This window comes from Leptonotus elevatus, chromosome 7 (genome assembly GCF_054856555.1).
Source record: "Leptonotus elevatus isolate MCC_2025b chromosome 7, RoL_Lele_1.0, whole genome shotgun sequence".
In the NCBI taxonomy this organism is placed as follows: Eukaryota; Metazoa; Chordata; class Actinopteri; order Syngnathiformes; family Syngnathidae; genus Leptonotus; species Leptonotus elevatus.
The window spans coordinates 23,756,260-23,769,116 of record NC_141245.1 but is presented as its reverse complement, the minus strand read 5'-3'; the positions used below and the strand labels follow the sequence as shown (position 1 = coordinate 23,769,116).

Sequence of the window (12,857 nt, the reverse complement as noted above, 5' to 3'; positions counted from 1 at the left end):
ACTGACAGCCTCGATTTGTTAGTCTTTGTTTACATTTCTCAAGATTGTATTTAAGGATTTGTCGTGTAAAAAGCATGTCCTCGTGCGTTGCTGTGATTTATATTTATTTTGTAAAACAGGTCATGCGTCTTTGTCTTTTTTTATTTGGTCCTCTCGCCGAACTGCAATTGTTACGTTTTGGCGGGTTGCAAATATTTGTGTTGTCGCCACTGTACATGTTTGCGCTTTGTACTCTAGTATTAAATCACAACATGAAAACAACAAAGTGTGGATAAACCTTTTAATACGTACACATTTAGTGATATAAGCTTTATTTATACAAGCTCAGTAGAAATTATGTAAATATATATAGTTCTATAATATTTCGAAAACCAATTAAGGGGGTCTTTTGTATTACGATAATTATGCTAGTCTATGCTAATTAGCATTTACCATTTTGCATTACAGAATATAACCGAAATCATGACATTGACTTTTTTGAAAGCATATTGGAATGTACATGGACATGGAATGTGCATAAAATAACTTACTTTAACCCAGGGTCTTCTTTTGGACCAATTTTAAATCCATACGTTTACGTCGTGCCAGCAGCTAGCTAGCGCTAAGCTAAAGTGGGTATTTTTGTATTTTTGAGTAAACAAAGTTGTTGATACACTGCCTAGCTGGGCTCTATTGACTACCGGTTGAATGTAATGTTCATTTGACACTTGTCACTTAGCAACTTTCACAAGTTCTGTGGTATGGGGTTCCATGAGTGCCAAAAATATGTTGGAGCGCCTATATCTTAGTTTTTATGTACATGCCTATGATGGGTGCATATGCTAGGTGTTTATGCTACGTATCTATGCTAAGCGTATACGCTACGGGTGTATGCTAACTGTTGTTGGACAATGTAGTTGCTACTTGTTAATCTTGCGTCCTCTGGATGTGCCATTTTGACAACGTGGTTATGCTTTGGGACCGCGGTGGCACCGGCCCGCGGCGCCGGTACTGATATTCTAGCTTCCAGATCGGCTTGGAGAGCTCCGTTGGCCGCGGACGGCATGCTACGCCAGCTCCAATCAACAAAGTGCGTTACGTTGAAGTACGTTAATGGGACGCGTAGCATGCCGCCCTCGACTCCTCGGCACTTAGCATACAACTAGCATAGACATGTACTTATATACGTAGCATATGCACATAGCATAGACACATACATAAACATAAGACATGGATGGGCGCAACAACATATTTTTGGCACTCATGGAAACCCATACTGGGGGGGCCAAGAAGGTAACGAGAGAGAGAATGTTTGATGGTGGGGGAGAGGCAAAAATGAGATGACAATGTAAGCTACGCACCAGTTAGCGTTATTGTTTTTGGGGGACCCATTTTTGACCCAAATCCCAAAATTTGGATTCTGTGTTCGTTTTTAATGGCCAATTTAGTTCTCTATTCGAATCACCACCGATTTGTGACCATCCCTAAGTTTTTGGACAAGTTAAGACCCCTGAAAAAAAAAAAAATACGCACTACCTGGTGCTCAGTGTCCCAATGCAAGTGAATTGAACGTCGCTTTTAACGGGCGAAGTTCCTCACTTCCTCGTCATGAAGCTCTGCAGCAAGTCGATGGGAAGCGGGAAGATGATGGTGGAGTTCTTCTCGGCGGCGATGCTGTTGAGCGTCTGCAGGTAGCGCAGCTGCAGGGCGGACGGAGCCTCGGCGATGACCAGCGAGGCCTCCTTCAGGGCGCGGGACGCCTTCATCTCGCCCTCGGCGGCGATGATCTGAGGCGAGAGACGTCGTTTGCTCAGTGTGTCGTTTTTGTTTTAGGCGTGATGGGAAAAAACGACATCAGGGTTTTTTAGACTTTTCTCTACCTCCATAGTATGGAGGTAAATATGGTGCAAAACTAACTTGTAAAAAAAATGTGTGCCTGTAAAAAAAAAAATTGTACCTGTAAAAGAAAAATGTGTATCTGTGAAACAAATTTGTATCTGTAAAAACAAATTTGTACCTGTAAAAGTCATGATTTGTATCTGTACAAAAAAATTTTTTGTACCTGTACAAAAAGTAGAAATTTGTATATGTAAAAGTTGCAGAAAAAACACTTGTGACTCCTAGTGGCAACTTCTTTGACTACAAGTTGTCATTTCTACAGGTACAAATCACAACTTTTACAGATACAAATTTCTACTTTTTGTACAGGTACAAAATTTTTTTTGTACAGATACAAATCATGACTTTTACAGGTACAAATTTGTTTTTACAGATACAAATTTCTTTTACAGATACAATTTTTTTTTTACAGATACAAATCACGACTTTTACAGATACAAATTTAGACTTTTTTCTACAGGTACAAATTTTTTGCACAAGTTAGTTTTGCACCATATTTACCTCCATACAGGGGCAGTTATTTTATATCCGATCTCACTGCTTTCGACTCATTCAAGTACACACTGAACAATGTTATATAATATTCTATAATCTAATCAAATTTGAATTATGGTGAGCAACTGCATGTAAATAGTAAACGCATTCATGATCGCGGTTTATAACGTCGCTTAGCCAAGGATTATTTATTTATCTATTTATTTGGCAGAACCTGATCTGTTATTGTCTCAAAAATGGTTGCTTTTTGTGTTAAAGCAAAAAAAATATTTGGGTTGGCGCCATCTGGTGGCAGCTCAGTGCCAAACAAACTGAGGTGATGAGCTTCATTTAGCCAGTCCAAAGCTTTGTCTAATAAAAAAAAAAAAAGAATGAAAGTGCTTTGCTGCCATTTATGTGGCATTTATAGACAAGTTGAAACATTTTTGAGTGGCCGTGTTTACGTCTTACTTGCAAATTTTAACTATTTGCGATAAAGCTAAATCCTAACCGCTAAATCCTAACGTGTACTAATTGCTAACAGAACTCATGACTTAAAAAAACACATTGACTTTAATTCTTGATTTTAATTTGAATGGAAGCGATTCAAATAAGGCTTTTAACACCTTTGTACGTGATATAATGTGACTGATGGGTCATTTAGATTTTTTTAGGGTCTCAACTGATTGTGGCAGCTAACAAGCTAGCATAGCCAAGCTTGGCTAATGCTTGTTACCCAACTCCTGTGATCTGGTTTTCACTTTGATATTTTTTAATCTGATCCTAAAATTGAGTAATAGATTCAAAAAAAAATTTTTTAATCTAGAAATGATCAAATAAAATATCAATATAATATATAAATCATAAATATAAATAATCGAATAATAATAATTTGTCACTTTGATTGCAGTTTCACATGGAAAGAAGGAATGATGCCATCGTCCACCTTTGCCCGGGCCTCCCGACTGGCTTCCGCCTCAGCCGCCATAGCTCTCTGCAGCTGCTGGGGTAACTTGACGTCTTTAATCTCCACTCGCTCCACCTTGATGCCCCACGCGTCCGTGGCTTCGTCCAGGGATTCCTGACAAGCGGCGACCAACTTCATGACAGTGCGCCGTCACTATCTTTAAGGTCAGCGTTTGGATATTTGGACGGATATTTATTCATCCGACCAGGGTAATTATATGATGTATGGCGGCGCGTGCTAAAAAATGGCGCCTTTTCCTTTTTTTTTTTTTTTCTTAAGAAAAAAAAAATGGCGCCTTTTCCTGATTACTGAAGTCGGCCTTTTTTTTTTGCGACAGTATACCTGCATGCTGAGCGAGATGCCCTCCCTGTCGGACAGCAGCTCGGCCAGGTTCTTGGTGCCCAGCGCGTTCCTGAGGGTCGTCTGAGCCAGCAGCCGCGTGGACGAGTGCGCGTTGGTCACGTTGGCCACCGACGAGATGGGACACCGGATGCGGAAGTACACCACGCCGTCCACGCACACCGTCACGGAGTCCTTTGTCAGGATCTGACCAGGTGATATCGACGACGAGAGCGCTGATTGGCTATCGCGGTATTGGAGAATGCTATACGCGCACCGTGTGTTACCTCTTGAGGCGGAATGTCAAAGGACACGGTCCTCAGGTCGACTTTCACAAAGTTATCCGTGCAAGGTATCACAAAAAAAAGCCCTGCAAGTAAAAACATTTGTCATATACGGAACGTTTTGGAAAAATTCGGACCCAGCTTGAGAGTCGTACCGGGTCCTATGGCTTTCCTGTCAACGATTCGACCCAGTCTGAAGATGACGGCTCGTTCGTACTCCTTCACTATCTGCGTGTCGAAAGCATCGGTTAAGGTGGCATTCACTAAATTAGGTACACCAGAAGTACAAAAATGTTTTAATTAGCCAAAACTAAAGAAAAAACTAAAACTAAAATGCAAAAACAATTTTGTTGACAAAACGAAATAAAAACAAAAATGAAATTTACAAAACTAACTAAAACTAACTATAATTGTAGCGAAAATGTCCTTTGTTTTAGGCTTTGGTAAATAATTCAATACGTGAGCCTTTGGGGATGATTTTAAATGTGATTTTAAGTATATCTTTTTTTCTATACTAACTAGAATAATGACGTTTGAAAGTGTGTCACACAGAAGTGACGTCATCGAGCAGCAGCCAATAGAAAAGCACCTTCAGATGACATCGATCCTCCGCCACAATTCGTGCTTGACTTTTAGCTTCAATGGCTCAGCGAGCCTGCTTTTTCATTGAACTCAACCGAAATGCAACGCGAGGTAAGAAATGCATTACTTGCATTATTTACCATGGTGTTAATTAACTCATTTGATCCCAAACACGTATAAATAAGTTCTAGTTTAAATATTACCAGTGTCCCAAAGACGTATTTATACGTTTCTTTTTAATGCTAGAGCATACAGAAGGCCTTGTTGCAGCCTCGGAATTGCAGAGAACGGTTGAAGCAATGGTAGTGATTATAAGAACAGCCAGCAGGTGGCAGCAGAGTATAAGAGATCAACCAGGGCCATTTTTCAAAAAGGCTCTTTTTTTTTTTTAAACAGACTTGAGAATAATGATGAAACTTAGCTATATTCTAATGCTAATTGCTGCAAAACGGAAACAGATAGAAACATACTTTTTTCTTTTTGGTAGTTTCCATGTTTTTATAGCAATAGAACACAATATTCTGTGGGCCTTGCAAAATCAATCAAAATCCAGTAAAACAACCAGGAGCAAAGGGGGTTGCTTCAGTGAAAATGGAAACTAACGAAAGCTAAATTAAAATTAAGCTTTTTTTTTTTAAATAACTAAAATAATAAAAGCTAACAGAACCAACTTGAAAACTAACGTCAAAACGAAATAAAAACTAACAAAAATGAAAATTCCCCAAATTATAATAACCCTGCTTCTTTCATTGAACAAGTGTGCATACCTTGACACACATAAAGATTGTAAGCGGGAAGGTGGCCCCGATGAAGAGGAGTGATATGACCACCAAAATCCAGCCGAAGCATCCCAGCCTGCCTGAGGTTTTATCTGCCGAGGAACACAAGGAAATATCTGACTGGCTTGTGTTGACGCAGCCGCTAATGCTTAGCGACCGTCGCTAATGACACAGGCTGTTGTCCAAACATGGCAAGATAGTGTCAATAAATAAAGAAAAAATACACCAAATGAAACAATTCATCACCTTCAACAACGTCCGTGGAGTTGATCTCAAGTTTACCTTGCGTCACCATGTCGGCCGTGCTGGATGTCGTGGAGATCATCAGAGCAAGGTGTACCTTTTTGTGTGTGTGTGTGTGTGTGTGTGTGTTGTACCTGAGGCGACGAGGGGCCCGCCCTCGCGGGTGCCAACGAGACCACGACGACGACGAGGCACGTCTTGGCGCGGTCACCCCGTGACTGCCACACCTGCTGAGTCATGAATAATCAATGCGTGCCGCGCAACTCGACCCCCGGCCCGCGTCTCTCTTCGCCCCTTGTAACGTGAGCCCGTCGGACACAATCGAGTGAATAAATTGCCAGAGATGAACACTCAACAAACCGCTCACATATTTTTTTATGTTTTTTTTGTTTTTTTTACGTTCTCAATTAGTCACTGTTTTGTTTTTTGCTAAGTGCAAAGCCGTTTCTAATATAAAAGCAGTGCTTTGGCGCCATCTTGGTGCCAAGGATGTTAAATACTGAGGAAAAACAACAAGAGTTAATGAAAACATTTCCTTGCTGATTTGGTTAGCAACAGACTTCAGCAATGGGCTCCAAAGCTTTAATGAGCACATGTTGAACAGATAATCGCAGTCACTTTCTGTTTTTTTCCTCCAATGGAAAAATTAAGGAGTTCAGTTTATTATTTGTCATAAGCGGATGATAACTATTTGGGCAAGGCGTCTAGTTGAGGAAATATTGTACGTGAACAAAACAAAGACTACTGTGCACAGTGGATATAATAAGTCTACACACCCCTGTTCAAATGACGGATTTTTGCGATGTACAAAAATGTTAACAAGGGTTATCATTTCAAAACTTTTTCTACCATTTATGTGATCTGTACAGAGGTAATGTTGTTGCACAAGTGTACACACCCGCTTATGTGCCTACTAGAGCAGCTGACCTTTGTTTGGAATAAAGGAGAGGCACAAATGGTGGCAGGGGTGCTCTGACTCCCATTCAACATGAGTTTAAACACAGCTACATCCCAAGGTATGAGAGGGTGTGCACACTTGTGCAATGGCATGTACATTTTTTGTTCCCCAGTTGAATCCCCCGCGAGTGCTACTGGCCAAATTAACGGTGGAAAATGTTTTGAAATGATTTACTTTGATCACGTTTGTATTACAAAAATCAAGAGGGGTGTGTAGACTTTTCATATGTACTGTATTTAATAAAAATAATTGTAGCAGTCCCCTCAGGGAAAATGCAGCCGCAATGTAACATCAGATTTTTTTTAAACTCATTTGCTCCCAAAAACATGTAAATGCGTTCTATTTTGAATGTTTTAAGTGTCCCAAAGACATATTTATACGTTTTTATGTTATTGTTGTTTTTTTATGCTAGAGCATACAGAAGGCTTTGATGCAGCCTCTCAACTGCAAAGAACGGTTGAAGAAATGCTAGTTATTACACAAACAGCCAGCAGGTGGCAGCAGAGTATAAGAGATCAACCAGAGCCATGTTGAAAAAAGTCTCTATTACTCACATTTCTAAATAGATTTGTGAATAATGATGAAACTTAGCTATATTCTAATGCTAATTGCTGCAAAACGGAAACAGGCCTTGCAAAATCAGTCAAAATCCAGTCAAACAGTCGGGGGTGAAGGGGGTTGCTTCAGTGAAAATAGCTGGGAGTGAATGAGTTAAGGACTGAATGTGACTCATACAATCAAAAGCAACTGAAAAGCTTGATTTCATTATATTTTGTGATTTTTATTACCATTTGACTTCAACAATTGGCATTGAAAAATATTGCATAAAAGTAAAGATATTGCACAGTATCAATAATATATGCTCGCTGTTCGCATGTAAATGAGGTAGCTCTCACTCATTCACCTCAGAATGACAATTGTACATTACGGCACACAACCACCGCAATAATAAATCATGCAAAAAATAATAATAATCATTTTGACACAGCGCTCACAAGATGGCCGCAAATGTGGTCGCCCGCGAGTGCATGATCTGAATTTTATTCGTTCCGGCATTTTCCCCAGGATTTCATTCAAAATCTTTAGCAAACAACATCACACATTTATAAATGTCTTTTAAAATCGGGAGTATAAAAAAACTTCTGTGAATTCCCACCCAAACACATTGATTTGGTATTCACAGTTTGTCACTTTTTAAGAGCATCACATAAAATGGTAAACAATTGGACCCTTTTTGTGAAGTTGGTAGAAAGTCAGCAGAATGCGAGTGAAAAAACCCCAAACCTGCACTGAAAACGATCACAAAACTTCGGTTGGGGTCCACATCAGGAGCCCACTGCCTCCATCATGAACTTTCGCGTGAACTCATAAGCCAGGAAGAGGGCGCCGTTGGCCGGGAAGGTGCGTATCATGGTCGGCGTGAGGCCCGAGTAAAGAGCCCGGAACCCTGAAGACGCACAAGACGCCTCATTTTGCAGAAACCTGATGCCAAAAAGGATCATTTTTACAATCTTACCCTCGTTGCGTAAAATCCCCACGAAGGTCTTCAGGAAGCCCTCTTGCGTCCCGGCTAAGGAGTACACCTGGATCCTGGACTTCACGCAGTCGATGGGATAGATCAACAGCCAAAGACAAGCGCCACCAAAACCGCCGCTGAACATGAGCGGGAGAATGCCTGCAAAAGGTGCGATTGCTAAACTTGGGGGGGGCAAAAACAAGACCATTCAAATGCGTATGTTGCAATTGGTGATAGGCCGAGACCGATATTTCAAGCAGATATTCGTTTGCAATGAAAAGAAAATATTTGCATCCAAATTTTACAATATATATATATATTCCTTTTAATTTTAAACATAAGAATTGACAGCTTTGTTTAAATATTGTAACAAAAATTTCAGGGAGCTTTTAAGGTCATCAGAATGTGTTAAGCTAAATTGAAAACTAAGCAAGTAAATAGTTCCCTAAAGTTTTTTGCTGTAAATAGTTTTCCAAAATTTCAAAATATATATTTTTTTATTTGATTATAAAAAAAAAAAATTAAAAAAAGTGTGGGAAGTTCCTAATGTCAGTATCATTTAGTGTAAAATGAAGTAAAATAAAATGAAGTGGAAATTTAAATACAGTGATACCTCAGAGTTTTAACATAATTCGTTCCTGTGAACTGTTCAAAGTCAGACTTCCGAAACATTTATCCCCATAGGAAATAATGTAAATGCAATTAATCCGTTCCCAAGCTCCAAAAACAGAACATTTATATTTTAATTTATTTCTAATTTAATTTCTATTTATGTGAAATAGAAAATAAAATAGATAATAAATCATTAGAAAATACAAAGTTGAAAATGTTGCTTTAGTTCAAATATTTTCTCTGATTTCTTTGGCCGAAGTCCGATTTGTACGAGTTCCGAGACTTTCAAACTCCGAGGTTCCACTACGAAATAAATAAATAAATGACAAATTCCTGTATCTCACTGAGCGACAAATGCATGCGAACGTCGCTAATTTGGGGTTTTCATAAGAGTTCGGAAAAGGTTTCAAAAGATCTTCGCAGACAGTGAAAAATTGTCTGAATATTTTTGAAATGTCTTTGATGAAAACCCTAAATTCGCTACGTTCGGTGCCGATATTTGACATTTTGACAAATATCGGCGTTATCTGCCTTTTTATCAATCTGAAGGCCGATAACGCTGATATTTGTCAAAATGTCAAATATCGGCACCGATAATCGGCCCGGTCAATAATCGGTCTACCCCTCGCCGCAATGTGACCTACCGATGCCCTCCTTGTCCGTCCCCATGTAGCGTGCGAACGTGGAGCGGCTGAATTCATAGCCGCCAAAGAAGCAGAAGTAGCCCGGAAACTCCCTGGCAATGGTGGACGTCAGACCTTGGTAGAACCCCAGCGGACCTTTTGTCTCCATCACCGACTTCATCACCGCCCAAACTCTATAAACAAGTCACAAAAAAAAAACACAATAAGGACATCAACGGAACCACTTTGAAATGTCCGCCATCCACCGCACGGACCTCTTCTGCCCTTTGGCGATCTTGCCGGAGGCTTCCATCTCGTGCATGGCCTGCAGGCGACATTTGACCAGCTCGGAGGGGCAAAGCACCAGGGACGAGAAGATGGAGGCCAGCGATCCCGAGAGGGCTTTCTGAACATCGCTGGCTCGACAAAGAAGCGCAATTCAACGACAGGGATTTGGAAACAAACTTTTGACAAACGCTACGCCGGGTTATACGGCCGAACCTGAGCTCAGTGCCGGCGTCGGCGCTGATCAAGGTGCGGAGCACGTCCTGGCAGAAGCCGTAGCTCAGAAAGAGCACGGCGTTCTCGCAGATGTTAGCGGCCAGCGCCGGGGCGGTGCCCTTGTACAGGCCGCGCACCCCGACTTGCCTGAAGGTGGACACCAAGCAGTGAGCGAAGCCTCGGTACATGGCGGGGAACGTCTGCATCTTCACTTTGGTGGTGTCCAGCGGCTGCCCGCTGAGAACGCACGCTGTCCCGCCTGTCGCGTCAGAATGCAAGGTGAGCTTTCAAAAGCATCCTTAGTCTTTTCATGCAAACCCAATTTTTTTTTTTTTTTTTTTTTTATTATTATTATTTTTTTTTTCCCTAAGAGCTCAGTATTGTTCATTCGGAAATGTCATCATCATTGCTCTTTTTTTTTTTTTTTTGTGGGTGTGTGTGGGTGAGTATGTGTATGTGCGTGCGTGCGTGCGTGCGTGCGTGCGTGTATTTGTTAGCTCACCAGAAAACCTATTAGAAAAAAATCTCATACCGTTCACCTAAACCGAACACCAGGAGACCCGAGGGGACCAAATAAAACCAAGGAAGGTGAAATCCAGCACCGACCAGACAGACACCCCCCACCAGAACTCCTCCCCAGCCCAAGAAACATCCAGACCCCAACAAATCCAAAAAACATAAAAAATCAGGGAGGCCTCAAGAGACCAAAGGAGAGACCGAGAAAAGGAAGGAAGGACAGACGGACAAACCCTAATTCTAATGAACGTCTCCCCCCCCCCGTTGGTGGTATTTTATAACGCGCTGCACATTTTCAACGGGAGACAGGTCTGGACTGCTGGCAGGTCAGTCTAGTACTTGTAGTCTTTTTACTACTCTTATAGCATGTGCAGAATATCACTGAAAAATGATTGTATTCGTTTTTTTATTTCCGTTTTACACAATGTCCCAACTTTACGGGAACCGGGCTTTGTATAGGTTAAGACGATATTGCTTGAAAGTATTTTTACACGCACACACACAATCTGACTATAAAGCGTTACTTTGAATTACGAGTGCCCTAACTTATGACAGGGTTTTGTTTTTTTAGCCATTGCTTGTATTATTTTTTATTTTGTGCTTTTCATACATGCCACCACTCGAGTGAAGTGATTTAAAAAAAACAACAACAACAAGGAAAATTAAGTTAATGTCGTCACATCTGTGCAAGTAAAGACACAGTTGAAAACGGGGACAAATATTCAAACACACTACAGTAATTACACTTTATAAACCTTTACCCCCCTTTTACATTCTCTTTTATTATGCATTATTGTATTTTTTTTTAAAATAAACAGTAGAAAATCTGCTGTTTAAAGATGGTCTGGAATGGATTAATGGCATTTTAATAGATTTCAATGGTGACAATTGGCTTTCTTTATATCAGTTAATTCGATTAGTACAAGCTGGGTCACGTCATTAATTAAATTAATAAAGAAGTCAAAATACCGCAGTGATTTTTTTGGTTAGGTCATTTTTGTTCACATAATCCTGCACAGCTCATGGCCTCATGATATTCCCTGAAATATGACAGGTGTGCTGCTTTTTTAGTTCTTGCGCAATGTACTGAGTCATGGGATTACTTCGACTTGCCATTATTTCAACGGCGCTTCAGCATAATGGACGATTATATTCTTTTTTCATTCAACCTTGCCAAAAAATGGCAGCGCAGTGCGGGAAACCGACGAGTTCAGCCGCCAGTACACGCACTGGGAACATGAGTCAATGAAAGCGTGATGCAAATGTTTTGGGGGATTTCAGTTTTTTTTTTTGTTTGTTTTTTTGACATGAACTTGCCTGCTGCTCCTGCTGTGAAGTCAATGATGGCCTGGGTCATTGGGTGTGGAGCCATGTTGCATCAGAATGTGCTGGAAGCCCTGCAAAAAAAAAAGCAAAATGTCCTTTATGTCCTTCTCTCCGCCAGTCTGTCTGTCTGTCTACTTATCTATACGTCTATCAATGTAACAAAGTAAACAAAGTAAGCTTGCAGCGACCTTGAAGACAATCAATTCAGTATAACGCATTCACTTCCTGCTCATCTCACGCCCCCTTTTGAGTATTCGAAATACCTGGTAGACCCGGTCGCGCCCAACCCACTTAAAAGTAACGTCTCCCCGTGCAGGGAAGTTGTTATATGAAGGCGCAAGTTTTCGGAAAGTCGTCTGTTCTGTTCGGATGAACGCAAAAGCACAAACGCAGGATGAAGCTGATATTTACGCAAAAAGTAAGAGAGACACAAAACGCAGCATACGAAGGCGGAAGTCACATCCCCCCGACTGGCGAAGAATTACACATTAATGTCTTAATTGTGAATTACAATGAGTTTATAAAAAACTGACAGTCTTAAGAATATATATATATATTTTATGTGAACATTATTTTGACAAAATTCGCCAGCGATGGTGCGTTAGAGTGTCATACCGCCTACCGCCACTAAAGGTCAGTAGAGTCATTCGCTGTGAACTTTTCTCTATCTATCTTTTTTTTCTTTATTAAAATAATTCTCAAGAGTAAATTCTGACGAGCCTACAGACTTGTTGCTTTACAGCAGGCACACCGACTGAAGTACGTGCGTTTTATCAGTATCAGCAATTGAACTCGATGACATGGCTCTTTGGCCGTTCATAATGATGAACTTGAATGCAGAAAATAATCGTCAAGAGCCAACCAGAGGTTGCATGAAGGCGCTTTAGGTGATGTGTGAACGAATTTATTTGAATTTGGCAGTCAAACACGCAGCGATAGATAGAGAGGAACAATTAAGAGTCGAAAAGGAACACACATTACATACGTTATTAAAAAAATAAATGGTAAGGAATACATCTAGCACATTTAAGAGGCATTTGTGGTCAAAAAATGAGACCACTTTACGTCCAATTTAGCAACAGCATTGAAATATATTAGATACTTTTAAGGATTGGACAAATCTGACTAATCTAGAATTGTTTAGGCGGTTGTCAACCACAATTGGAAAATGTCATCCGAATGTTACAATGACCAATTTCAAATTCGTGTTAAACACATGGTCTACATCAACGTTATCAAACACGAACAGCGTTTCCACC

The 12,857-nt window shown here is 40.5% G+C and overlaps 2 protein-coding genes across 7 annotated transcripts; both read right to left on the bottom strand.

Moving 5' to 3' along the window:
- Positions 1-266: 266 nt before the first annotated feature.
- Positions 267-5,773, bottom strand: stoml3a (stomatin (EPB72)-like 3a). Of its 3 annotated transcripts, none has more exons than XM_086080274.1 (7): positions 5,681-5,773; positions 5,292-5,395; positions 4,098-4,170; positions 3,946-4,028; positions 3,662-3,865; positions 3,299-3,433; positions 267-1,766 (listed from the first exon to the last, which is right to left on the bottom strand). In XM_086080274.1, exons 2-7 carry the CDS (start codon positions 5,301-5,303, stop codon positions 1,575-1,577), a joined length of 699 nt encoding a protein of 232 aa, XP_085936400.1. In that variant the 5' UTR covers positions 5,304-5,395; positions 5,681-5,773; the 3' UTR covers positions 267-1,574. The 3 variants fall into 3 exon arrangements, with proteins under 3 accessions (XP_085936400.1, XP_085936397.1, XP_085936398.1); XM_086080271.1 differs by lacking the exon at positions 5,681-5,773 and adding an exon at positions 5,550-5,631; XM_086080272.1 differs by lacking the exon at positions 5,681-5,773 and adding an exon at positions 5,586-5,631.
- Positions 5,676-12,053, bottom strand: slc25a15a (solute carrier family 25 member 15a). Of its 4 annotated transcripts, none has more exons than XM_086080267.1 (7): positions 11,590-11,780; positions 9,757-10,015; positions 9,531-9,671; positions 9,277-9,449; positions 8,021-8,179; positions 7,789-7,951; positions 5,676-5,773 (listed from the first exon to the last, which is right to left on the bottom strand). In XM_086080267.1, the coding sequence occupies exons 1-6, from the start codon at positions 11,642-11,644 to the stop codon at positions 7,830-7,832; spliced, it is 909 nt and encodes a 302-aa protein (XP_085936393.1). In that variant the 5' UTR covers positions 11,645-11,780; the 3' UTR covers positions 5,676-5,773; positions 7,789-7,829. The 4 variants fall into 4 exon arrangements, with proteins under 4 accessions (XP_085936393.1, XP_085936396.1, XP_085936394.1 ...); XM_086080268.1 differs by lacking the exon at positions 5,676-5,773 and adding an exon at positions 11,787-12,053 and having other exon boundaries at positions 7,261-7,951; positions 11,590-11,669; XM_086080269.1 differs by lacking the exon at positions 5,676-5,773 and adding an exon at positions 11,862-12,053 and having other exon boundaries at positions 7,261-7,951; positions 11,590-11,669.
- Between the last annotated feature and the right edge of the window lie 804 nt (positions 12,054-12,857).